At 45.1% G+C, this 25523-nt stretch overlaps 1 protein-coding gene across 1 annotated transcript in view; it reads left to right on the top strand.

Moving 5' to 3' along the window:
- Positions 1-25523, top strand: part of LOC146798192 (uncharacterized) — a 514414-nt gene that overhangs the window by 82053 nt on the left and 406838 nt on the right. Inside the window, exons 2-4 of the mRNA XM_085625464.1 lie at positions 17277-17545; positions 19182-19307; positions 19702-19820. Of these exons, the coding sequence (XP_085481590.1) occupies positions 17277-17545; positions 19182-19307; positions 19702-19820 (514 nt within the window). The remainder of the gene's footprint in view (positions 1-17276; positions 17546-19181; positions 19308-19701; positions 19821-25523) is intronic.

The raw sequence follows: 25523 nt of genomic DNA, 5'->3' as shown, positions 1-25523 counted from the left end.
CGGGCCTATATAAAGAAAAAGTATTAAAGGAGTTCTATCTAAGGTCGCCAACAGTAGATCCCACCTGCACATTAAAGTCAGTGTTTATTATACAGCCAAATAGCAAGCATCCCCGCCACTGCATAAAGTTTGCAAATACTTGCGAGAGATCTGGGCTGTCCTTTAGCCCCGCAGACAGCCAACAGGATCCAGCATGGGTCTGGACTCAAGAGCCCCTCGAACTCAGACTTCGGAGAAACAAAACAGTATGAGATGGGTGCAAGCCTGTTGGATCTCAGAGACATTAATGGAGTATTAATAGTTATCGTCAATGCGGCCTTCCAGCAGACCATCTGTCGATTCGGGTAAGGTCTCCTCCACCACATCTCTCTTTGGTCGCTTGGAAAGTTCCTTAAGTGCCTTCTGCAGTGCCTTCGGGTCTGAAAAGATCCAGGATGCGCCGTCGAAGTTGACCCTTAGTCTGGCAGGATATAGCATGGCGTAGGTGATGTTTTGATCACGGAGTTGTAGCTTGAGAGAATTGAATTTATGTCTCGCCTCCTGCACTTTCGCCGTAAAGTCTGGGTAGAGCGAAATCACGGAGCCTTCATACTGAAGCTCGCCTATTTCTCTGGCACGCTGCAAGGCGGAATCCCTATCTCGATAATTTAGCAATTTGGCTATCATCGGGCGCGGAGGGGCGCCTGGGAGCGGGCGCCGGCCCAGCGAACGGTGGGCTCTTTCGATCACAAAGATATCCGAGAAGGTCTCCCGGCCTAGTAGAGTGATGAGGAGTTTTTCCATGAATTGTTCAGCATTGCTCTTTGAGGTGGACTCCGGAAGACCCGTGATGCGAAGATTGCTCTGACAAGAGCGGGCTTCCAAGTCCTCCGTCTTATCCTGAAGAGATGTGAGAATCTTGGCCAGCTGTTTGTGTATTGAGACTGTTTCGGTTTGGGCCTCTTCAGCTTCTGTAATCCGGCGCGCCGACATATCTATCCGCGTGCTTATCCAGCCTCTCCGTCATCCTATCCATGCGTAAGACTAGGGAGTCGATTTTCCCATCAATCACCATCAGGCTCTTTTGCAACGCGGCGAACATTTGTTTGACCTCACCGGGTTCTTCCTCCGAGTTTTCCGCCTGGGTGTCTGCGGAACGGGCCCCACCCGTCTCTCTAGTTTGAGATCGCTTTGCGTCGAACAGGAGCTTTGTCTGCGTTTTGTCGACCTTGCCCATAGTGAATTCCGCCTGGGGACCCGCTATGTAGAACTATCGTCGGAGCAGTAGTGCCCAAGGATGGTAGGCCAACGTACCAGCTAGCCACCTCACCAGTGCGCTCGTCGGCGGATCGCCTGCCCAATGACAAGGAGCTCCCCCAGAACAGGTGTGGGAAGTCTCGTAGTGCTGGAGGCCGTCTTGCGTGACCAGCGAGGATAACAGCGGCCCAGTCAAGGTGATTATGGTCTCTCCAAGTGTGTTTAAAGCTAGGCCAGCCGTGTTATGGGGTGTCCGCAATGTCTTCATACAGAAGCAGCGCCCCAGGGCAGACTCAGTGCTGAGATAGAACGTAGCGTCCACCAGTCACCAGAGAGGAAGAAGTATCACAGGGGTCCTCATCACAGTTCCACAGCGCAGGGGAGACAATATTGCATGGCTCTAGTACATCAGATGCAGCGGCCCAGCAAGCTCAGTTATCCGGACCCACCTGTAGAGGTCAAACACAGTATGACTCAACACCACCATCCGCGTCGGGTTATCCGCATCAGGAGCCTCCCTCAAGCAGAAAATTGGCAGGGCCCAGCTGAGGCCTCCACTCCCCGAACTTGCAGTGCCCCGCTCGATCCCCACAGCAGGGGCAGAGGGCTGATGCACATTATCAGGGGGCTCTCGGGCCTCCAGATCACCACAGCAGACCAGCCGGAGGGCGCCCCTCAGGCAAGGGCATTGAGGCACCGCAGCTCCGGTGTCCAAATGAGGCAGTCAGGAAAGCGCCGGCAGTGATGCACCAGCAGACGTCACGCTTCAGGAAGCTCAGCGCGAGATCCCTCTGATCTCCAATCGGACCAGTCGCTGCGGCTCACCGCGAGGACGGGCACAGGCGGGAATCCAAGTGCCGCCGACCGAGGCCTCCGATTTCCCCCCGGCTCCGAGCCATGCACTGGGTCATCCCCTCAGACCTCCACCGCATGGCTCCCGCAGATTACAAGGCACCGCGGGAGCTGCTTACAGTAGGCGGCAGGCAGAGGCACTGGCACTGCAGCGATCCCCAGCGCAGGTAAGGGCTCAATCTAGTGAATTGGAGGACTCCGCAGGCACCGTCCGACAGCCACTATCACGGGCAGGGGATCCTCCCTCCACCATGGCAGGCCCGTGGTGTACTGCAACCGTTCCAGGGTGACCTCCGGTGCAGGGAAGGTGTCAGCAGATAGTTCCCGTAGGGCACTATTCAAAGCTGTATGGATCAGTCGAGCAATGGCACCGCTGATCAGGATCATTGACGTGTAGGGCTGAAGGCTCGCGGAGCTTTGTAATTACGTGGCCATCTTGTGCTGGGGCAAACTACGACCCCTCTTCTGCAATCTACTTTTGTGAGTTTCTCCTAGGGCTTGAGGTAGAGCTTGTCCCCTGTTCAAGAAGTCTCCGGAGCAGGAAAGACTTCAAGCTCTTCTGCCTTCAGCACTGGGAACTGTGTGTTTTGTGCTGCAACAGAGGAAAAAGCAACCCGACGCCGTCTACGACGTCGCTGATGACTCCGTGTCCTGAAGGCACCGCAGAGGGCAACGCCGCACCGCGACCCTGGTCTCACTGACATCGCCTGCTGATGCCGCCACCGAGCCGCTGCTCGCACCGCGACCTGTGGGCACCGCACTCTGCACCGCCTCGCTTCACGACGATGCCTTGGTATCCCCGATGACGCTGCTCCACGCCGAAATCTACGCTGCTGCTTGCACCGTGGTTCGAGGGCGCGGCTCGTAAAGTTGCACGACACACCGCCCTCATCCCGTACCGCAGCCTTGGCCTACAGGTGCCCCGCCATCGACTCCAGTTCGTCAGTCGACTACAGCACTTCAGCCACGACAACGCCGCTGCTTGCCCCGTGACCTGCCAGCACTGCAACAAGCACTGCCTTCACCTCGTGCCGTGACCCTGGTCTCACTGACGCCGCCCTCTGATGCCACCACTGTGCCGCTGCTCTATCCCGACCTGAGGCACCCAACACCTGCTGACACCAGCACTCCTGACTTCAACAGTGGGGAGTTCGACCTGCAACACGTGTGACTTCAAGGGCCCGACGACTCCTTCACCGACCTTCGGAACCGACGCCTGCGGACGCTGTGCTTTTGGAAGCTCAACGAGCGGTCGCCAACGCCCTGCATTTCTAAAAGGTACTGTTTGCGGGTCTTCCCGACACCATAGCTGGCCTGCGACGCTGCGGTCAGCCAGAACTGTTTCCAAGCATATTTTGATAATTGAAGATTTTTAAGTACTGTATTGTGGATTTTTAGCGTTTTCGGTCTTGTCTTAAATGTATAAAAAATTGGATATTTTTGTAAACTGATGTGGTGTCCTTTTGTAGTGCTTACACTGTATTACTGTTGGTTATGTGCAAATGCTTTACACACTGCCTTTAAGATAAGCCTGACTGCTCGTGCCAAGCTACCAAGGGGGTGAGCAGGGGTTATTTTAGGAGTGTAACTCCCTTATCCTGACTAGGGTGGTGGTTTCTGCCCAACTTTGGCACATGCCCTAGCCGACCAAAAATCCAATTTCTAACAGTACCGTATACTCAAATTCCAGGAGTGAGGGATAGAGTAATACCAAACTTGGATCGCAGATTAGGTTTAATTCTAGCTGCACATGAAGTTCTGGGTTCAGCACACGCAGGTATTACTGCAACGGTTTCACTATTGAAACAACACTATTGGTGGCCAGGTTTAACAAAACCGACAAAAGCATTTGTACTTAAGTGCAACATCTGTCAGCAGATTAAGGGTTCAACTGTAGCACGTTCACCGCAAACACCATTACTGATAATGGACAGACCTCTCGCTTATGTCTATCAGGACCACTGTGGCCCCTTACAATCTGATGGAGCGTACAAGTATATCTTGGTGGCAGTGGATTCATGCTCTAGATTCTTGTGGGTTTGGCCTCCACGCTCGGCTGACGCCTGAACTGTTATAAAGGATTTGCAAGTCTTTCTAGGGTCATACTTAATTGGCACATTACATTGTGACCGTGGCCCGCGTTTAGATCTCATGAAAAGTAGACTTGAAAGCCATGGAAAATTAGGGTGTTGCATTATGGTACTTATCTCCATATCATCCCGAGGGAAATTTGATTGTGGAGAGGAAACACTTAGACTTAAAGCAATCATGAACAGCAAGGGTATTCCGCTCGGTGGCAGTTGGGTCCATCCCCTATATGGGACCCAGAGGGCCCTTAATTACATGCCATGAAGCTCCCTGAGAGGCTGTACTCCTTATGAAGTCCTGTTTGGAACAAGAATGTGGGTATGCAACCTCAATTGTCGCAGCACAGTGGCGGATGAAAAGGGGTTTGATATAAATGATCGTTTGGCTGTTTTACAGGAACTCAATGAATTCCGGGCACTACAAAGCATAACGTCCAAGTAAAACGCACCGCCACTGGGGAAGTAAAATCAGTACCGGCAAGACCTGCCTGGGTTCCAAAAGTTGGGGATCTTGACAGAGAAAAAAATAGTGGACAAGAAGGAATTTGGGCCATCTTACAGAACGCCTACTCCTGTCCTGGCTGTCGAAGGAGCAAGAACGATACTTCTTCCGCCTCTTGTCGGAAATAAAGAAAGAAGATTAGTCTCCATTGATCTGATCAAACCACACTATGTGGCCGATACTGAATAGCCGGCCACGTGGGCTCCTGGGTAGCCGCCGATCTCCTCTTGCTACCATACAGGAGGTTCAGACAGAAAGACTAATAGCATTTGAAGAATCTACTCTACAAAGTAACAGAGTTGCCTACAATGGAATGGAGCTTGTGCCTATTGAAATCTAACATCAAAACACAAATGAAACACAGATCTCCGTTCGGCCTAATACCGACATATATGTGACATGCCTCAAAACGAGCCATCTGCCAGTTCAACAAGACCTGCTGAGCTACTGAAAATAGATCGAACTGCACCTTGCTATTTAATCAATTTTGATAACTTCTCTCTGGATCCAAGTCAACCTGAGTCAACGCCAGCAGCAATTTTCCGCAAAAAAACGATTTCAGGAGTTCTACCTTTGGTTGAAAAAGACTTAACTTTTTTCACCCTGGCTACAGCTTTGGATAGCAATTGGTCTACTGTTCCTAGTCCTCTGGATAGGTTTAGTGACTGTCTTTTCCTTGCTACTGAATGGACATTATCTTCCAGAACGCTTAGCAGTATCACATGTGAATTTGGTACTGAAACCACATACATCATCTCACTATGAACAGAGAGACCTGTCCTTTGTGAACATTACAGCAGTTCCAGTTGGAATACTTTGGGATAGGCTTTCATATGATGTATTTGGTCCCACTGAACTTTTGAAAATACAACATGTATTTAAAATTTCTTTGAATTATATCATCCCTTCCAGCACATTCTCCAATGCTTGGGATTTTAAAACTGTAAATAGTATGCTGTGTGATTTAGAACAATCTGCTGCATTCAAGAAAAAAGAAATGTATGATGATACATCTGATGTTGACATTTAGACACCATGTATTGTTCTCAACATTTTGGTCTTCGTTTTGTACATAAAGCAAGTACAGCACATAATGTTTTCACATACCACCAATGGGAACATTGCCCAACAACAGCGAAAGGTGGTTTACAAATGTTTCCACAAACAAAGCTTTGCTTATTTTTCTGGGTTTAACACATCGGATCCACACTCATTTTATTATAAGCATGTACCTACATCTGTGAGCAAAAATATGCTTACTAACACAAAACATATATACTCTGCATCCTTTATTTCCCAACTGTCTGAACAGGGATTCAACTTCTGGAAAGACACTATAGACATAAAATCAGTCTGGGGGACTAAGAAATGGCAGGTTCAGGGAAATGAGGCACTATTCAGAGCATGCCTCATTTCACAGAAGATTATCTTCCTGAATGACACTGTGCAACTTACTGCCTTGTGTTAGCCAAGATTAAGGACTTGAACACACCTCGTATTCCCTCGTCTTTACACTTTGAGGGATGGCAAAATTATACAGAACACAGTGATGGTACATTAGATGACATCATGCATGACGTTTCCTGCAATTCACCAGACCCAAATTGGAAGGGATGGTTAGTTTGACCTATCAACACAAATAGGTACCAGTCAAGATTCAAGGGTACCACGAGGGATTAAGTATCTATAGACCAGGACCTACGATATGTACAACGAGAACATCCGGAGGTCGTGACATCCTACAGTGTTGGGAAGTTATGCCTAGATTGATTGAGAACCTCAACATTGTCCCAGGTAAAATAGCACTTGTCCTTACTCTCAGATGACATGGATCTTAGGGGATTTTGCTAGGCCCCCTGAAGCCACGTCGTAAACAATTCTTATACCCTATTGACAACGAAGTTTGGAAAATGTCTCAACAGGAAGCTGTAGAGAGATAACTTATAAAAAGCTTTGGCAGTGGTTGACAGTGGAATGACCACTCTAACATCCAGGATTTATTCACTGGGCAACATTGTGTCTTCTGCTATAGATATTAATGGAACAGGATCTGTCCATACTACAACATGGACAATCATTGTTATGATCAATTCTATTAAGCTGGACGCTACAATCCTTGCGCTCTGGTCTCGTGCCCTGGTGATAATCTAACAGAAAGGCACACAACAATTGCACAAAGAGATGCAAAATACACAATGCTGCACATTGAAAAATTGGACCAATTACCTTTCACTGTGGCAGTCACCATCCACAAGAATGGTTAATTCATGGCCACATAACATTGCCAGTAACAATTTTCCAATTTCAAAATTGCTTAGAATACCACCAGGTAGGCAGATATGAAGCAATGGGTAAGGACTTCATCCATGAATCTTGGGAGTTACTGTATAGATTTAAATGCAGGAATGGGGACACTGAAGTGTTTCTCAGTCGTACATACTGCGAGACTTCATTAAGTGGGTCTCTAATTTGCCATGATAGTATGCTTCACGTGGCCTGTAATGGTTCAGTCGGAAACTTATCCTGTCATTTGAAGGGATCCCCGGCTATCGTGATTAATCCAGGGTTCAGGCTGATATCGAATGGGAGTTACTTAATGCTGAATGATCAAAGTTGTTGTGGGATGCTTTCAGGCATCGCATATCTAGTCACAGTAAGTTCCAGGGTTACTTGCTGTATGCAAGTATTGTTTCCACCCACCCAAACAGTCAGGAAGGCACTGTTATCGCCTTCGTTGAATGTTTCCTTTATACGGTTTAATTCTCAGAGCCGACTGAAAGTCATGCTTTTACAGAAGGATGTGCCCTTAACCTCAACTGAAAGACTTTTGATCTTCAGGTTGCCAGGTCCTCAGCTGAGATACAGGCACTGGTACGAACAAATTGCCCTTTCCATTTCAGAGAAATGGTACAACATATCTTTAACATGTCTGATATGCAGGGTATAGTCCACCTATTTAATACCGTAGGTTTGAGACTGTTAAGTACCTTTCAGACAGTCTTCGGAGTGATTCCAGCTTTTATACACTCTGTGTTGGGAAGCATTTGTGGAGGGCTTCCGCTGATCCTGCTACTGGTAGTGGGTATCCAGATTTTGATTATTCTGCTACGCAATGAATGTCCCAGTCACCAAGGAGATGTAAAGAATGCTCTTGGAGCGACGTTACTATGACCACATGGTACTCCCATCAGGGCACACCTCGACTTCGGGATCTAAGCGAGTCTTGGTTCCTATCATAAAGACCACTCTGGATTGACTGTGTTTTCCCTGTTCTCTGCTGTTTGTTTTGCGGACAAGAATGCGTGTTTGACCTCTGTCTAACACTTCCTCCGGTTGCGCCTCCGGACGTGGATGTATTGCTGGACCCGTTAATGGCCCACATAGTGCAGTGTCCTCAGCATATTTCCATGTTGATGTTGGCATTCTTAGAGCCACCACGGGATGATTCAGCTCCTGTTGGATTGGATACCGGCTCTACGGCAGGCACACAGGCTTTGGATATTTCAAATGCTTCCTCAGTATCGGCTGTAGGAACTGAAAAGATCACCTTTGCGCTATTGACCTGATCTTCGTCTGCGAAGGCAAGCAGCAGTGATGTTGCGTCTCCCACACAGGAAACATAAAAATTTGGCTCTCTGTGTGCTCTGAACAATTCGTCCTCTTTTCCAAAACAACCGTAATTGGAATTTTAAACACATTTTTCTCTTCTCGCTCTTACTGAGCACAATGGCTTTCAGGCATACTCCGTTGCTCAAACTATATATGACCATATTTTAGGGGACTTATAGAGCTTTTTTCCATATGTAAAGGAATTAATATCCTTTTAAACATTTTTATACTTATAGAAGTTTCTATTGTGAACATTTAACAATGTTTTTATGACTGATTATTGTTAGAAATGGGGGTCTCAAGTGGGCAGATGTAGGTACCTTTGTCCAAGTATGCACCCTTCTTCCTAGATACTTCCCAAATAACCCCCACTCTCCCCCTGTTTATATAGTGAAAACACTACAAAAGGACACCACACCAGTTTAGAAAAAAAATCCAATATTTTTATATATCCAAAACAAGACCAAAAATGATAAAAATCCACTATACAGTTCTCAATAATGAAAAGTAGACTTGAAATACAGTTCCCTGAAGTCGATAGCTCCGTTTGGGGTTATCACGGCGTTGTGAACAACAAATCCTAAACTGTTCTGGCTGACCACGGCGTCGCGGGCCAGCTACTGTGTCTGGAAGACCCGCAAAACAGTACCTTTAGAAATGCAGGGCCTTGGCGACCTCTGGAAGAGCCCCCAAGAGCAGGTGTCCGTTCTGGAGGTCAGTGCAGGAGTTGTCGGGCCCTTGAAGTCAAACGTGTTGCAGATCAAACTCCTCACGGTGGAAGTCGGGAGCGCCGGCATCGGGGCTGCGGTGCGAAGTGCAGTGATGCGGTGTGTGGTGCCCTCAGGCCGCAGTGCAACAGCGGCTCAGTGACGGTCGTCTAGTGGCGTTGGTGAGACCAGGGCTGCGGTGCCTAGTGATGCATTGCTCATCGCGGTGCTGGCAGGTTATGGTGCAAGCAGCGGCATCGTCCTTGCTGAAGCGCTGTCATCGGCTGATGACCGGGAGTCGATGTCGCCATCAGGCCAAGGCTGCGGTGCGGTATGAGCACGGTGCATCGTGTAGCTCACGAGAGGTTCTCTCGAACCACGGTGCAAGCAGTGGCGCCACTGTCAGCGTGGAGCGGCAGCGTCTGGGATACCAGGTCGACGGCGCAAGGCGGTGCGGTGCCCACAGGTCGCGGCGTACAAGTGGTGGCTCAGTGGTATCGCCAACTGCCGTCGTCGGTGAGACCAGGGTAGCTGTGCGAAGTGCAGTGGTGCTCACTGCGGTGCCTTCAGGACACACATTTGGCAGCGGTGTCGTTGACGCCTTCGGGCTGCTTTTTCTTCTGTTGTAGCACAAAACTCGCAGTCCCCAGTGCTGGTTGAAGTCTTTGCTGTTCTTGAGACTTCTTGAACAGGGGGCTAACTCTACCTCAAGCCCTTTGTGAAACTCACAAAACGAAGTTGCAGAAAGTTCTGTCCAGGCCCATCACTGCCCAAGACAGTAGCAGCCACTGCAGGCCAACACGGCAAAGCACACAGCAAAGTGGTAGTCCCTCCTCACAGCTTCTCCAGCTCTTCTTCTTGGCAGTCTTCTTGGTTCCAAAAGAGTTCTAAAGTCCTGGGATCTGGGCCCAAATAGTAATACTCAAAATGCCTTTGTTCTCTCAGGCAGAGAGTGTCTGTGCTTAGTCCAAACCAGTTTGGCCCTCTCTGGCCGAGCTTCCCAGCAGGAGGCAGCAACGGCATTGTCTACAGCAGACCAGGCCCATTCAGGTGCAAGGAAATCTCCTCCCACTACTCTAAATGAAGCCCAGGTCTATTCAGTTCAGCCCTGACTCATCCAGGAAAGGCAGGACACACCTGACCCCCCAGTGGCTGTCTGACGAGAATACACATCTTCAGCCCCTGTCACTCCAAAGCCATACAGTCAATCCACAAACTCAGCAGAGGCACACAGGATGGCTAAGCAAGAAAATACCTACTTTCTAAATATGGTATTTTCAAACAGAGAACATAAAAATCATCTTTACTAAAAGATGCATTTTTACATTCTGAGTCCAGGCATACTAAACTCAATTTCTCTATCTTGTCCCAATGGGAAGTTATGCTTATAAGATGTTATAAGCAACGCTCCCATTCTAGCCTTCCATTGTGAAAAAATAAAGGGCACTGTAATTCACTATCAGGACATGCCACACACACCAATACATGTCCTACTATCAACATATACAGCACCCTGCCCACAGGGGTACCTTGGGCCTACCTTAGGGGCGACATATATGTAAGAAAAGGGAAGATTAGGGCCTGGCAAGTGGGTGCACTTTCCAAGTCTACATGGCACTTACAAACTGCGCACAGACTCTGCAGTGGCAGATCCGAGTTACCTTTAACGGGCTACTTCTGTGGGTGGCACAATCAGTGCTGCAGGTCCATTAGTAGCATTTGATTTACAGGCCCTGGGCACTCTCAGTGCACTGTACTAGGGACTCACTAGTAAATCAAATATGACAATCATGCAAACACCAATCCATAAGACATTTAACAACAGGAGCACTTGCACTTTAACACTGAACAGCAGTAAGAAAGTGCACAGAGACACTAAACCAGCAAAAACAGAGTCAAAACCGGGAGGTCAGAAAACAAAAAGACTGGGGAAAAACGTCAAAAGACGCCAAGTCCAACAATGATAAGAACATACCCTTTTTATTTTTGTAGTATATCGTCTAGTCTAATGAGGAGTGGGTGTTATGAATCTCAGTGTACCCCAATATAGGCTTGGATAGTCTCCTAATCTTTTATCTACAATTACCCTGCCATTGTACTACATAACTGTTTTTGGTGTTAACCTTGTACCTAGTTAGGTGCTGCATAAATGTTGTGGCGTTTTCCCTGAAAACTAGCCTCATTTATTATGCATGAGGATTCTCAGAATCGCAGCAGTATTACCATCTTCTGCATAATAACTGTGTATAAGGTTTATTACCATTGTCATGCTTGGCCGACATGACACAGCAAGGTAGAACCCCTGAGGGTACCTCTTGGGTATATAAGCACCATATCTTTGCTGGGGCAGGCAGAGGAGAAAGACTTCCATGCTGACACGAGACGCTGAGGTTCCTACACGCAGACACTCCAGCACGCAGTGGTCTGATTTCCCTTTCGGAGTGTTCATCTGGAAACCAAGGCGGGGTCCTTCGCCCTCCCACATTAGGTAATGGGGTAGGCTCCATCCTAAGGGGATTCTTGGATATGCACCTACATACATGCTAGGTACATTTAGGTACATCTAGTTGGGGACCGCATTGTAGGGGTACACATTATTACTGTCATGTATTTATATGCCAGCGTATATCCATTGTTTTAGCCTTATGGTAGAAATCTACCATCTATTTACTCTGTTGGTGCATATACCAGTATACATCTGTTTCTGTCATATGGTTGTTGCAGCACACATATTTTACACTAGAATGACGCTGGTTCAATAAATGCTTATTGAAAACATCCCCACCATGTAATATGTGTATTTCTCTGAGACAAAGCGAACACAAGTGACTGAGCGAAAAGTACTTCACTGTTTCCACGATCCCTGAGGGGACAGGGTTGTCATGTTTGATAATTGCCAGAAACTATTCGCTCCTTGATAAACGGAGGTCACAGTGGCACTGTGAGCTAGCTGGTATACAGGCGAACATATCTGGTGGGGGTGTCTCTTGACACCAATCCCATAGTTTGTTGTCAAAACATGCAGAACCTATATAGATTTATAGGAACTACATGACAGGAGAACAGTTACAGGCACTAGGTCTGAGGACTGTTTACGCTTCTCCCTAGTTTGCCATATGCCAAATGCTTTAGACTATTTTTTAGGTTCAGATGTAGTCTCTTACCCTCTGTGACAGCTGCTTCAGGATGGACCTCTGCCCCAGGGATTCAGCAAAACTTCCAATCAGTTGCAGTCTGCGCCCATCTTTCTCTTTGCACAAACGTGAATCCGTCCGGGTGGAGTTACCTTCCTTCTGCTGCAGTCGGGTACAAGGTTCCAATCCTCCTATCTGGCACGCCAAAATGTTGCTTGAAGTAGGATACCTTAAAAAACAGAAGATGAGGTGTTTGGCAAAACATGAACGATTTGTTTAATTAAACAGTTCGGGCAGAAAAAGAGTTACAGGCACTAGATCTGAAGACTGCTTCAATTTACGTTTGATTAGTGTCCTTCTCATATGTAGAATATAATAGTTAATAAAAAGTTTCCGGTGTACCATATATGGTGAGGAATGTTGAATTCTGCCTTTAGAGTAATTAAGTAATGGTCAATGGTTATTTCGGTTGGGTCTTGACCTCACATGGACACAGTGTGGCCACTGCTGAATGTGTACAGATGTCCTGCATGTGGAGCGTGTGATCACTACGTGTGCTAGTACCTGATTGGCTATATGTCTCTAACTCATGTGGCATCTGACTTTATGGTGTTTTTAGGAGCGTGGGTACCTCCTCTGGCCAACCCCCCCCCCCCCCCCCCCCAAGTTGATTTTTCAGCTGCACTACCTAACTTATGCATTTCGACAATTCCTGTACTTGGGCCCTGTTGTTCCTTAAGTTTGCTATTGACAACCACTACCTCCCTATTTACTTGCATTCTACCCAATTTGAGGACTGCATTTTTACAGCAGGTGATCCCGAGTTGTATAATCCTGCATACGAATACAAACACAATGATGACTGGTAACAGTGATTTACATAAACTGTACATCCATCATTGGAGCCAGGAGTACCAATTTGAAACCCACTCCTGCTCAGGGTAGCTCCCTCTTCACACATGCTTCTCTCTAGATTATACAGTGCTTGGATGGCAAGTGTCAATGCTTCATTGTTCATGTCTGTTAGGCTTAACAACCTTGGGAGGTTCTTCCCCCAACGTTTGCACCTGCCTCCCTCCATTTTCTGTACCCATTTTTGTGCTGGCTCTAGTACTGCGCACTTTAGCACTGCTAATCCGTGCTAAAGTGTTTGTGCTCTCTCCCCTAAAACACGGATCGTACCTAATTGCCATATTTAATTTACTTGCACGTCCTTAGTAATGGGCATTACAGGTGCCCAGGGCCTGTAAATTCGATGCTACTAGTGGGCTTGCAGTGCTGATTGTGTCCCCCACATAGGTAGCCCCCAAACAGTGTCTCAGGCCTGCCACGGCAGGGCCTGCACCTGCAGTTCGTTGTCACTATGGCTTGCGAAGCCCTGAACTGCCTCTTTTATTACATAGAAGTCATCCGTAAGGACTGCCCTTTGCAACCCAGAGGGCAGGCTGCTAAGTAAGCAAAGGGAAGGAAATGTGATTGTATGCTTTGTATGTACTGGTAGTGAAAAACAGCCTATTTCGTTTTTCACTGTGAGGAGAGGCTTCGTGTCGTCCGGCGTCAGTTCTAAGATTGTTCAGCTGTGCAGTGAGGCTTTGTGGGGCTTGCACAGCATTGCGTCGAATGTGGCAGAAGCTCAGCTGCAGAACCCACTTATGAGGCCCAGAACTTGGAGGGGGCACCTCTGGCAAGGGTAGGATTCACAAAAAGCAGAGTGCAACAGCACCAGTAGAACTGCAGGAAGTCTTCTGTGTCCCTGAGACTTCAGAAACAGGAGGCAAGCTAACAAGCCCTTGGAAATCACTTTGGTGGGAATGTAGAGTGAGCTCTCCTTCCAGCAGAGTCAGGGTACAGCAGGCAGCACAGTGACAAGCAGGAACGCAGTCCTTCTAGAAAAAAGAGTCCAGCTGAGTACTTTGATCAGCACCACAGTTCTTCTGACAGCGATTCAGTGTAGATCCAGAAGTACACACCTTTCTCGTTGGGCAAATGTGAATCAGTCCTGGCAGAGTCACCTTCCTTTGGCTGCAGTCAGATACGAAGTCCCAATCCTTCTAACTTGCTTGCTAAAATGTTGCTTGAAGGAGGATTCCTTAAAGAACAGAAGACGAGGTGTTTGGCATAACAGGAACAATTTGCTTGTTTAAACAGTTCGGCTGGGGAAAGAGTTACAGGCACTAGGTCTGAGGACTGTCTCAATTTGCATTCGATTGGTGTTTTTATTACATACAGAATACAATAGGTAATAAAAGGTTTCCGGTGTACCATATATGGTGAGGAATGTTGGTTGCTGCCATCTGCCATATTTCTAGTGTGGCGGTTGGACTGCTGCCTCCGCCGGGACGCAGGATCCGGTGGCACAGTGGAAAGGGGCAGTAATATGCTGGCGGTGCCGCTGAGCATATTTAGAGTTGAATTTCGACCCCCATATCATGGCGGTGAGCCTGCCATGAAAAGGGTGTTAGAGATGCAACTAAGGGGGCCCTAACAGGACCTGGAGGTGCATGAGGGGGACACGTGTGGTGCCCCCTGTAATTGCACCCCTGTTTCTGCATGATGTGGCATGCACGACATGGTGCATGCTGCACCATGCAGAAACGTGCGGCAGGCGCTGTCACAGCGGCAGTCTGCTGTTAAAGCTCTCCTTTGAGGGTATCTCTAACACCAGAGTTTGGAAGAACCAACTACAGAATCTAAATAGTGGTTCCATTACAGACTCTAAGCCTGATACAATACGACATCTGGTAAGGGCTCTAGTTGGTTTATAAATTCTGGAAGTATATAAAAAGTATGGTGTTCTTGGGTCTTGTGTTACCAAAAAATCAGACATGTGTTTCGTTATCCAGTTGGCCATTCCAGGGTCCTTATTAAGGATTTGAATTCAATAAGTAAATCTGCATTCGGATCTCTCTGTAAGAATCAATAATGCCTAGTATCCCCTAAGACTTGCAAGCATGATGTCTATAAGCTGTTTGTGCAGTGTATAAGAATAGCTCCCCATTTATGTGCTAATTTTATAACTATTTCAGTGCTCGTCCGGGTTCTTCCAATGGTTGACGCTAATCTCTGGTGACATTGTGGAATTATCTGGATGTACTTGTCAGCCACTCCACTGCCCTGATTATAGCCTGTTCAAAGGAAACTATGAGAGAGGGTCGAAATGACTCCTTATCGATATAGAAGCAGTAGCTTGAAGCTAAAATTAAAACACAAGAGGTTTTATATGTTGCAAATAAAGGTCATTTTTATCATCTATTTTGTCTGTACTAACTTTGAAATAACATTTGCCATTAAAATGTCATGCGGCTTCAAACAAAGCAGAACCATGACCATAACGTAATGTATGAAAGACCATTAACTTTTTTGTAATGGCAAAGATTTGTTTTAGGTGTTAATGCAAGTAAAAAAGAAACTCCATAAGTAGGATGCCTATTTAGTCCAATAATTGGTAAGGAGTATTCATTTAAACACATCCCAACTGGATTTTTCTCTTTAAAACCTGAAATATCAGTCTGATTTCTCTCAACATCTTCCCAGAAAAGATACATTTTTGGGCATTCATATAACATGTCAAGTAAAGACACCCTTTCCTTTGATCTAACTGTCGAGGTGAAGATGTGGATTCTCTCCAGTTTTATTAAGAGTACATGATCTCATATTTATTGACAGGCCTTTAATTTACCTATAGCACAGGCCATATCTTTAACAGTATGTGTCATCTTTACATGTATAACACAAACATACAACTATTTCTTTTTAAAGATGGAATCAATTTAAAGTGCAGAAAAAGGTGCTGCAAAAATGTTAATTTTTCTCCACTCTAAATTTCTTACACTTACCACTTAAAAAATGGCTGTATTTTTTAGTTATAAATGTGGCACCGTGTTTGCCAGCCACTGGGATCAAGATGCCTAATTTATGTAAATGTGACACTTTGAAATGGGAGTAAATTAAACTGAAGTTAATTTCATGATTATATGGATTTTATAAAACTCATTTAAATGTTGTCCCATTTCTCTTTCTCTTTTACAAACAGCAGGCATCTTGCACCCATTAGCCTGTAGACACAGTGCCATATTTATAACAGACAAATACAGCTATTTGTTTAAATGGGAGGAATTTAAAGTGAAGTAACATGCTTCACAAAATATTAAGATGTGATTGGCTTAATCGTAAGTGGAGAAAAACATTAAGACTTAATGTTTCATAGAATTATTTTTTTTCACTTTAAATTTCTCCCATTAAAAAAAAGAATACTCTACTTTTCAGTTATAAATATGGCACAGTGTTTACTGGCCACTGGGAGCAAGAGGCCTGCTATTTGTAAATACGCCACTTTGAAATGGGAGAAAATTGAAATTAAGAGTTAACTTAATAATTTAGTTAAGTCTTCATTTAATATTCTACCTTTTAAAAGCATTCAGGAACATCATTTTGCTCTTGCGCTCCAATATTGATTTGACAAGGACTTTTATTTAAATACCTCAGTTCCTATACTCTGTGCCTGACCCTAGCTCATAAATCTGATTCCTGCACTGCTCTTTTATTAGGCCCTGGTATCTAGAACCTGATGATAATAATGTAGAATAAACACAGCTTTCCTTTAACTTTGAACTCAAGGCTGCAAGCTACATGAACATGTCTATGAGCTACTGGTAGCTGCGATCAACTGTTTGGAGACACCTGGACTCTCCAAATATTTGCCATTGTTCTGATCGGCAGCATTTTGGAGGTGATTGCAATCATGTATTAGGTTCTGCCTTAGTACAGTTCTGAAACACAGTTAGATTTTAAAGGTTTCCGATATGGGTATAGGCCACAAGTACGTTAGTAACTGTCATATTGTATTGCATAGCCTATAGGCTTTGTTCTGGAGGAATGCTGAGTTCCAGGCTATAGCCCAGAGGAGCGAAAGTGAAATGGGTTTATCAGGGGGCAGCTAAGAAGGGCATCACAGAGAGCTAGTGCTAGAAGAGTGCAACATTTATAGTGCGGAACATCAGAGAGGATGCATGCAGAGTTGGATTGATAGTCATATAGGTAATGTTTTACGAATTAATGGTGGTACAGTCGATTTAAAGTTGAGGAGGTTAAGATGTGACAGGGGTGGTGCATGTTTAAGTTGGCATTTGTTTTTTTATCCTTGGAACAGGCCAGGGCATACTAGCTACAAAAGACCTCACTATCAATCAGCAGCAGAGTCGTCGGGTAACGGAAGTTTGCAATGGCACAGACCCTGGGACTGCCACATCTGCATATACCAGCTATCTCAACCATGGAGGCACACTTTGTCTTGGGATTGAGTCAGATGATGGTTCCTTTCCATACTCAGTGGAGTTTGAGAAGCACTGGAAAGCAGCACAGGAGAACCCGTTTGATTTCACAGCATGGACCGATTTGTTGGAGTATGTTGAAAAGGAGGTAGGTTGTTACCTTAGCCATGTATGTACTTATTTTTGATTTCATATCTCCACATATGTTGTGTTAAAAATGATGGGTAAACCAAAATAGCATTTTTAAGAAGTTAACATCAGATAAGATCTTTTAAGATTTCTTTTCTTTCCCTTTACTTCACTTATCATTTTTATCTTATGTATAAAAGTTCCATAAAAAAAGTGCTGAACGTATTTACTTGTAGCAAGCATGTCAGTCTTCTCTGCCCTGCACTAGGTATCATTCCACTTTATGATGCAGGTGATGGTAATCTGCATAGTCTAAAAGCAGTTCTCGCACATCCCGTTCCTGAAGCACTGCTTTGATTGGGAATATCCATCATGTGAGCTGTCCGAAAAGGGTTTTTTGCTCTCTTCACTCCTGGAGTGGTTCCAATGGACGTGGATTTCATAGTTCCTCTCTGTACCAGGCAGATAAGGATATAATGACTTGCTTCACCTACTACAGTCTCCTCATTTGAAAAATCCACCCAGACCAGGCTTGCTCTCACACATCGCAGTAGTGTTTTTCATTGTATCCCAGTATTTAAAAATCCAGCTTTTCCTAAAGTTCTAGAATATGGGCAAAGAAACCTCTCTCCAAAGGTCCTAAAGACTGCCATATCTGTGTTTTTAAAGGGGAACGTTTCAAATAGGAGATTCTCCAAGGAATGTCACCGCATTGTCTCTGCTTCCTGCTGCCCAAAATTGGATCTTGAGCATTAACTGCAAATAACCATGAGAAATCGCCTGGTGAGATATTGGTTTGCTGATAGGGTCACCAGTCTTTTGTTCTACGAAAGACAATAAAATATGTACCATTCATTATGTCCGGTAATAGCACCACCGGTGATTTGTTTTTCTTCTAATATGCAAAACTGCAGAACCCTCTTAAAAACAAGGCTCCACCAAGATTTTTTAATTATTTATTTTTAAGTGAAGTGCCCTTGTAAACCAGGGGGACTTCTATTTTTGTACTCCCCTTTGTCACACATACACATTGAATAAGTTAGTGATGCTTAAATTGTGCTTCCAGGTTACATATATTTTTGCTTCAAGGGCAATGCATTGGAATGAGGGGCTGTTCTGTGGCTATTGTGTTTCGAAAATAAACTGTTGCACACAGTTATTACAAAATAATACTATTGCTTATTGCGTTCAGTAGTCAATGAAAAGTATTTAGAAGCCAACTGAGCCTACTATTAGAGCAGCGGCACACTCTCTAGGATATGGGAACATGCCAAGAAAAATCACTGTTCTGAATAAAGGTTTTTATATGCCACAGCAAAAAAAACTCTCTGTAAAGTTTGTCATATAGTCTGTTATTCAATGCTGTTAGTTTGTCTGTGGAAGCTATATCTTCCTGTATCCTGGATTTAGACTTGGTCATTATGTCTGGTTCTGTAAAATATTTTAAGCATTTGTCTTGCTTGCTGCTGTGGTGCAGGATTTGAGTAAAGGAGTGAGCGAGGGCGGGAACCCTTGCCGACTTGGTCAAAACACAGGTTTCTTTCGAGACGCGATATCTGCAGTAACCACAAGTAAGAGAACATATATGCAATGTCGGGGAAATTGTATGAATTGTTTACCTGTTCAGCCATGTGACATGATTTTACTTTTTTCAGAACAGCATTGTGGCTTCCAGAAAAGCCTACAATGCATTTTTCACCCGCTATCCTTACTGCTATGGATACTGGAAGAAATATGCTGACATGGAGCGGCGATTTGGCTACTTGAAAGAAGCTGAGCAGGTAAGGATTGTGCAAGGGTTCGGATCAGTTCTTAGGTTACACATCTTTGTTACGTATGTGTGACCTGTAAATGAATCCTTGGGAGTCTGCAAACAATTTATTTCCCACCTGCCGATTTCTAGCTGTGTATATTTATTCACATGTATTTGTAATCTTACATATATCTCAGCAGTATGTATGGAAGTTTGTGTATAGTGTGAATCTGACCAAAAGGTAAGAGTCTTGTACAGAGTTAAAGGCAAGCTTACATTTAACATTTAACAACTGAAAGGACAGGTTGCATAGTTCATATTTTATAATTCTATATCATATTTCTGGCAGTCTAGTTGTGAATTTACTATTTACATATGTGTTTTTTAATGCACATTTATCTTGTTTTAATGCTGCTTTGCAGGTATTTGAACAGGGAGTGCAGTTCATTCCGCTCAGTGTCGATCTCTGGATCCATTTCATCACTTTCCTCCAGGAAACGGCAGACATGACTCAGATTGAGTTGCTCCAGAGAATTTCAAAGTAGGGTTCTTTGCTTCTGAAAGGTTTACTCTTATTTATAAGTAGACATTGTACATCTGTTGTCCATCATGAGGTGGGTTTGAAAAGAGTGAGTTACTCATAGTAATTTTTGTATTTCGTTCCTTCAGCAACACAAATGGGAAGTCCTCACTTTAGACAGTACCCAAGAAAGGTTGGATGTCTGAGGAAGGAATTTCCAGACGACTTCCAGGCTCTGACCACATTATCTGATTAATTTCTATATCCCAGTGCTTGCATTGGCTAGGATGTAGTGATGGTGAAGGAGAGTGACTTGTAGGCTAAGACACTGGAGGTGTAATATTTCATAAGTTGCTACTGCAGCTGTATTTACCTATTCTTTCAGCCGTTTCCCTTCATGGATACAAATGAGAAGATTCTTAAGTTTGAATAAATAATGAGAAGTGAGGAGAGTTCCAACAAAAGGATTAAAGACCAATATGTTTCAGAATGGCATGGATAAACCAAGAGTGAGGCCTAGTGCTAACATTCTAAGAATGCTTCTGAAAGGCAAAAGGAGTATCCTTGATTGCTGATTCGAAACTGACATTGGTTGAACATGCCTATCAAAGCATTTGAAGTCTGGTGGCATGTCCAGGATCTTTCACAGCAATGAGAAGCCTAGAACATTGTTTAATATCTTTGGTCTTATCCAGAGGAAAACCTTCCGCCCTTTTAATTTGGTTACTGATTATTCTCGTGCCGAAAAATGCATTTTCCAAAAAGTTGGGTATGCTAATTTTTTTGGGTTGTGTGAAACACAAGGATTGGGTCGGTCAGGGAAGTAAAACATTCTCTTAAACCTACTGTATATGTAATAATTCCTGTGCAAGTTTCTACAGCCTTTACATCCTTCAGCTTGCAAATTCTGTTAACCTGATGTAGCCAACAGGAAAAGATGGCTTTCAAGAGTTGGACTTAATATCTGTTCTAGCCGTAAGCTCAAGATGTATGTGGACTAAAGCCTTTAAAACTATGTTCCGTATATCTGCAACAGGTGTTGTAGAAGGTAGGTAGGATGCCTTTCAGAAGGGGGGTTTCTTCCATTTGAATCACTGGAGTCTTTTGGAAGGAATCTGAAGCTTGCTTTCAGTCTCTGGCTAAAACACAGGGCCTCTCATTTTTTGTTACTCTGTTCTTTTGACAAGTTGCACTTACCTTGTTCAGTTTTATGATCTATGCCGTGAAACAGCTTCTTTCGAGTTATTGATTTCTACTTGTACTACATATTTATATAGGATGAGAGATTAAAATTGTTGTTCTGTTAGAAGTGGTGTGTTGAGTTTTAATTGGGGGGAAAGTAACTACATTTTTTGGCATCATTTCAATTTAGCAGTGGGGAATTGCGTATTTTATATTATACTATACTGTTTACTCTTTTGGGAACAGACCCCATCTTTCCTCTGTTTCCCCAAACTAGGGCGCCATTCTGGTTAGGGCTCCAGGTAGGAAAGTGCCCCTTTTTGCAAAGTTGCCCACCACTTTTTGCCTGATGTCGATGCTCTTTGACTGAGTGTGCCCTGGGTTCCTGCCAACCAGGTACCTAGGGCCTGTGTTCTTGGCCTAAAACTGTACTGTGTACCCCCAAATTGGCCCCTCTCTGGCCACATGTAAGTCTCTTGTAAAATGTACCCTAGGTACAAAGGGCCCTGTGGCCAAAGAAAGCCTCTAAGGGCTACATCACTTAATGTGTCACCCTTAGAGGTCCTGTACCTGAACACCCACACACTGCCATTGCAGGCTGAGTGTTTTGGTGCAGAGAAAAGTGAAGAGTTGTCATGGCACACATCCCTGTGTGCCATGCCTGCAACCCACTGGCATTGGCGTAGGTCAGCCGCCCCTCTAGCTCGGTGCACTTGCCACTGGTGAGGGTACAGGTACATGAGCCCTGTACCCCTACAGTACCTAAGCCTATTCCTAGACATTGTAAGTGCAGTGAAGCCATAAAGAGTATATGGTCTGGGAGTTTGTCATTATGAACTCCACAGCACCAGAATGGCTTTGCTGAAATCTGGGAAGTTTGGTGTCAAACTTCTCAGCACATTAAACCCACACTGATTCCTGTGTGGGATTTAATGTAAAATGCACTCAGAAGGTATCTTAGAGATGCCCCCTGAAAAACGACCTGACTCTAGTGTCTTGGCTGATTGGCTGCTCGCCAGCTGCCACCCCCAGACATGGTTCTGGACTCCTGGGTCAATAGCCTCCCGCTCTGGGGGTCCTGAAACAAAGCACATCCTGGGCAGAGGTGCCGAGCCTCCTCCCCTAGGATGGGCAGGGCCGGTTTTGTGAGCTACCCCAGCCATTTGCTGCTCCACGCAACTGGCTCACATAGGTTCTGACCCCCACTTTGAGCAGGAGAATCGATGGGAACATCAAGTTAGGAGGAGAGGTGTGCCCACCTTTGCCAACACCACCACTCCAGTGGGGGAGGCGAGGCGAAGCACGACTCTCAGTCCTTGCCATCTTGAAGATAGGGGGGGCCAAGCCAACCAGACTGAAGCTTATGCCCCCATCCCACTGGAGGGTGGCATAATAGGGGTTGTACCAACCCCAAGGAGGGGACCCATTGGTCCCAACCGTTACCTGAAACGCCCATAAATTTAGTATTTAGGGGCAACTTTGAACCTTGCCCCCTCAGACAAAAAGAAACAACAAGAAGAAGGACCGAAGTGCCGTGCTGAAGGAAGAAGAGGGAGGACACCAACTCACTTGGCCCCAGAACTAGCAGCCTGTCCAGACCTCGACCTGCTCCAGCAGAATCCCGGTGTGTTCTGCAGGCAGCAGCCCCTCAGAACCCGGAGGACCTGCCCTGCCTTCCCCGACCAGACTTTGTCTCCTGTGAGCACCAGATTTGCTCACCAACAGACTCTGGCTCCGGCCAAATCTTTAAGTCTGCACCACTCTGCACCCGACGCCCATGGCCCGAGTTCGAGTGGCCCAACACTACAAGGAGGTCTCCCCGGCGATCCTGACCTGGGATCTGTAATCCCTGACCTACCTCAAGTCTCCTGACCATGCCTGCAGCTCCTTTCTGGAGAATCCCCCCGACAGCGACCGGAGCCAGTAAGAAACAATTAGACCCCAAAAGACAGCCCTGCACCCGATCCCCCACAGCTTTGGTTGGCCCAGCCGAAGGTGTCCCGGCATCCCATGACATCCCAGCTTACCTCTCCAACTCGTGGTCGCCTCCAGAAGATGTTCGTCCCACAGCCTGCTGTGTTTGTTCAAACAGGAGAATCCCCATTGAAAGTAACAGGGCAATCGATGCCAAAACACCCTGCACCCGGTCGCCCTAGTGCTGCTGTGGGTGCACCTTGGGTGCTAACTTGAACCCCCCTGTGCCATGAGTTTAAGTCCAGGAGCTTTGTTCCCTCAACCTTATGGCCTGCTGGTGAGCAGCCATCAACCAGTGGCCCCCTATTCCCTATTGGATAACATTGAGCCTCAGCGCTCTGCACCTAGCTGCCCTGATGCTGCTGAGGTTTCTCTTGGAGTGCAGCCTTGACCCTGGGGGAACCCTTGTACTTACCTGTAAACCGATAACTTAATTTCCTCCCATAGGATTGCATTGACTGTTTTTCTGTGAAAAATGTTTGAAGTGAGGAGTTGGAAAATTGTATGAAACCTTAAGAAACTATATTTACAAGAACTGATTTACTTACCTTTTATTTAGGAAATCTCCCAGTGTGATATCTAGGCATATCACACTCAGTAGGAAAAGGAACTTGTAAAGTAATTTAATAAGTAATCGTACAGTAACTGCAAAGTAACTGAAGAGTAATTTCAACTGTTTCTGAATAATTGTCCTACCTGTATCCAAACCAATTACATACAACTGCATTCAACTGTATTATTCCTGTAAAGTATTATTACACTTAGCTGCACCAGGCCTGGCTTGGTTCTAGAAATAAAATGCTACTAAATAATATTTTTTATACAAAACAATACAAAACAAATTGGTCAGAGTTCAGTCTTTGAGTGTGTGAAATCATTTCTTGCCTCAGTGTGTACAATAAATGCTTAACACTACCCTCTGATAACGCCTTACTGCTCGCCCACACTACCACAAATAGAGAGTAAGGTATTAGCTACTTTAGCCTCTGCCTACCTTTGGGGATCCACTGGACTCTGTGCTCACTATACCTTGCTTTGGTATAGTATATACAGAGCCAGCTTCCTACACTCCAGCATTTCTTTAATGGCACAATACCCAAGTTTACCTGCAGTGCGGCTGCATTAAATATCCGTTTTTCTAGCACATGAAGCACTGTATAGAACGAGAGATCGAAATTGTTTTTTGTTTTGTTTTTTAGTGGTGTGTTGAGTTTTTTTGAGGGGGAAGTATCTATCTTTTTTGGGCTTCGTTCCAATTCAGAAGAGGGGAGTTGAGGTTTTTAAATTTTTTTTTTACTATTTGCACTTTCAGAGAACAGACACCATTTTTCCTCTGTTCTGTTTCCCCAGACACGCCATTATGGTTAGGGCTACAGTTTTAATTTTACGGCACAGAACTTAAGTTGACCTGCAGTGCAGCCGCAACAATGGCGCACCTAAGTCAAGCCCATCCGTGCTCCAGTCGCGCTCATGCGGCCCGTTTCTCCACCATGGATACATCTGAAGCTTAAGTAATAACAGATTCCAATATTATTTATGCTAGAACTCAGCTCTACAAGATTAAGTCAGAGTATCTCCGTCATTTTCCTTCTGTCAAGTCAACTTTTGGGTATCAACACAATCTTTTGTCAGACGGTCTTGATACCCAATGATGTATTTTTATAAAGTATGAGAGACCTCTCCTAATGGCTCAAAGTCAACTCTCTTAAATTTAATGAGGACAAGACTGAAGTAATGAGTTGCTTCGTGGGATCACCAGGATGATATTTGCCGGCAGATTTGAGGCCTCCTTAAGACAATTCGACCCCCTGTTGCAGTTGAGACGGTTCGGAAGCTAGGAATGGACATTGATAATTACCTATTTCTTACCTTGCATGTAATCAAATGATCATCTATGTGCTTTGGAATAATGAAGTCTTCATGTAAGATACTACCTCAGCTGCCCACTCGTTGTCGGTATTTGGTAGTCCAAAATACGATGTTAAGCAGACTGGACTATGGAATACTCTTTTCCTGGGCGGAACTAAATATCTTTAGTGCTTACAGCATCTTCGGACAGCGGCAGCAAAATTTGTGCTTTCATTACCTTGACACTCCACTGCGGCAACTCTTGACTCGCTTCACTGGCTTCCTGCACTGGCTTCCTGTCAACCAGCACATCATTTTAAAATCCTTATACATTACGCACAGAGCCTTTTATCAAGCCTTGGCCCCCTTCCACTACGACACAAACTGCAAAAATAATGTGACATGCAAAACTCTGCATTTATGTAGGTCTCCATACCGGTGACCACCCTATGGAACAGCTTGCCAGGTCTATACATCTTGCTTTCAGAAAAGCTTCAATGACCTGGCTGTATGAGCTCTAGCCCGTGTCTCAAATTGAATCTGATATTTAGTGCCAGGATGCCTTTTCGGTAACACTTCACGCTTTATAGTGTTAATATCAATATTATATATATTTTTATACTTACTAGGAAAATGAAAAAAAAGTGTTAAAAAAAATATATATATATCACATATATGTACAACTTTATCATATCCATATACAAGTACATCCATATCATA

Source organism: Triturus cristatus, chromosome 9 (assembly GCF_964204655.1).
Source record: "Triturus cristatus chromosome 9, aTriCri1.1, whole genome shotgun sequence".
NCBI classification, from domain to species: Eukaryota; Metazoa; Chordata; class Amphibia; order Caudata; family Salamandridae; genus Triturus; species Triturus cristatus.
Note: the sequence above shows the minus strand (reverse complement) of the source record. Positions and strands in the feature narration are given on the sequence as shown.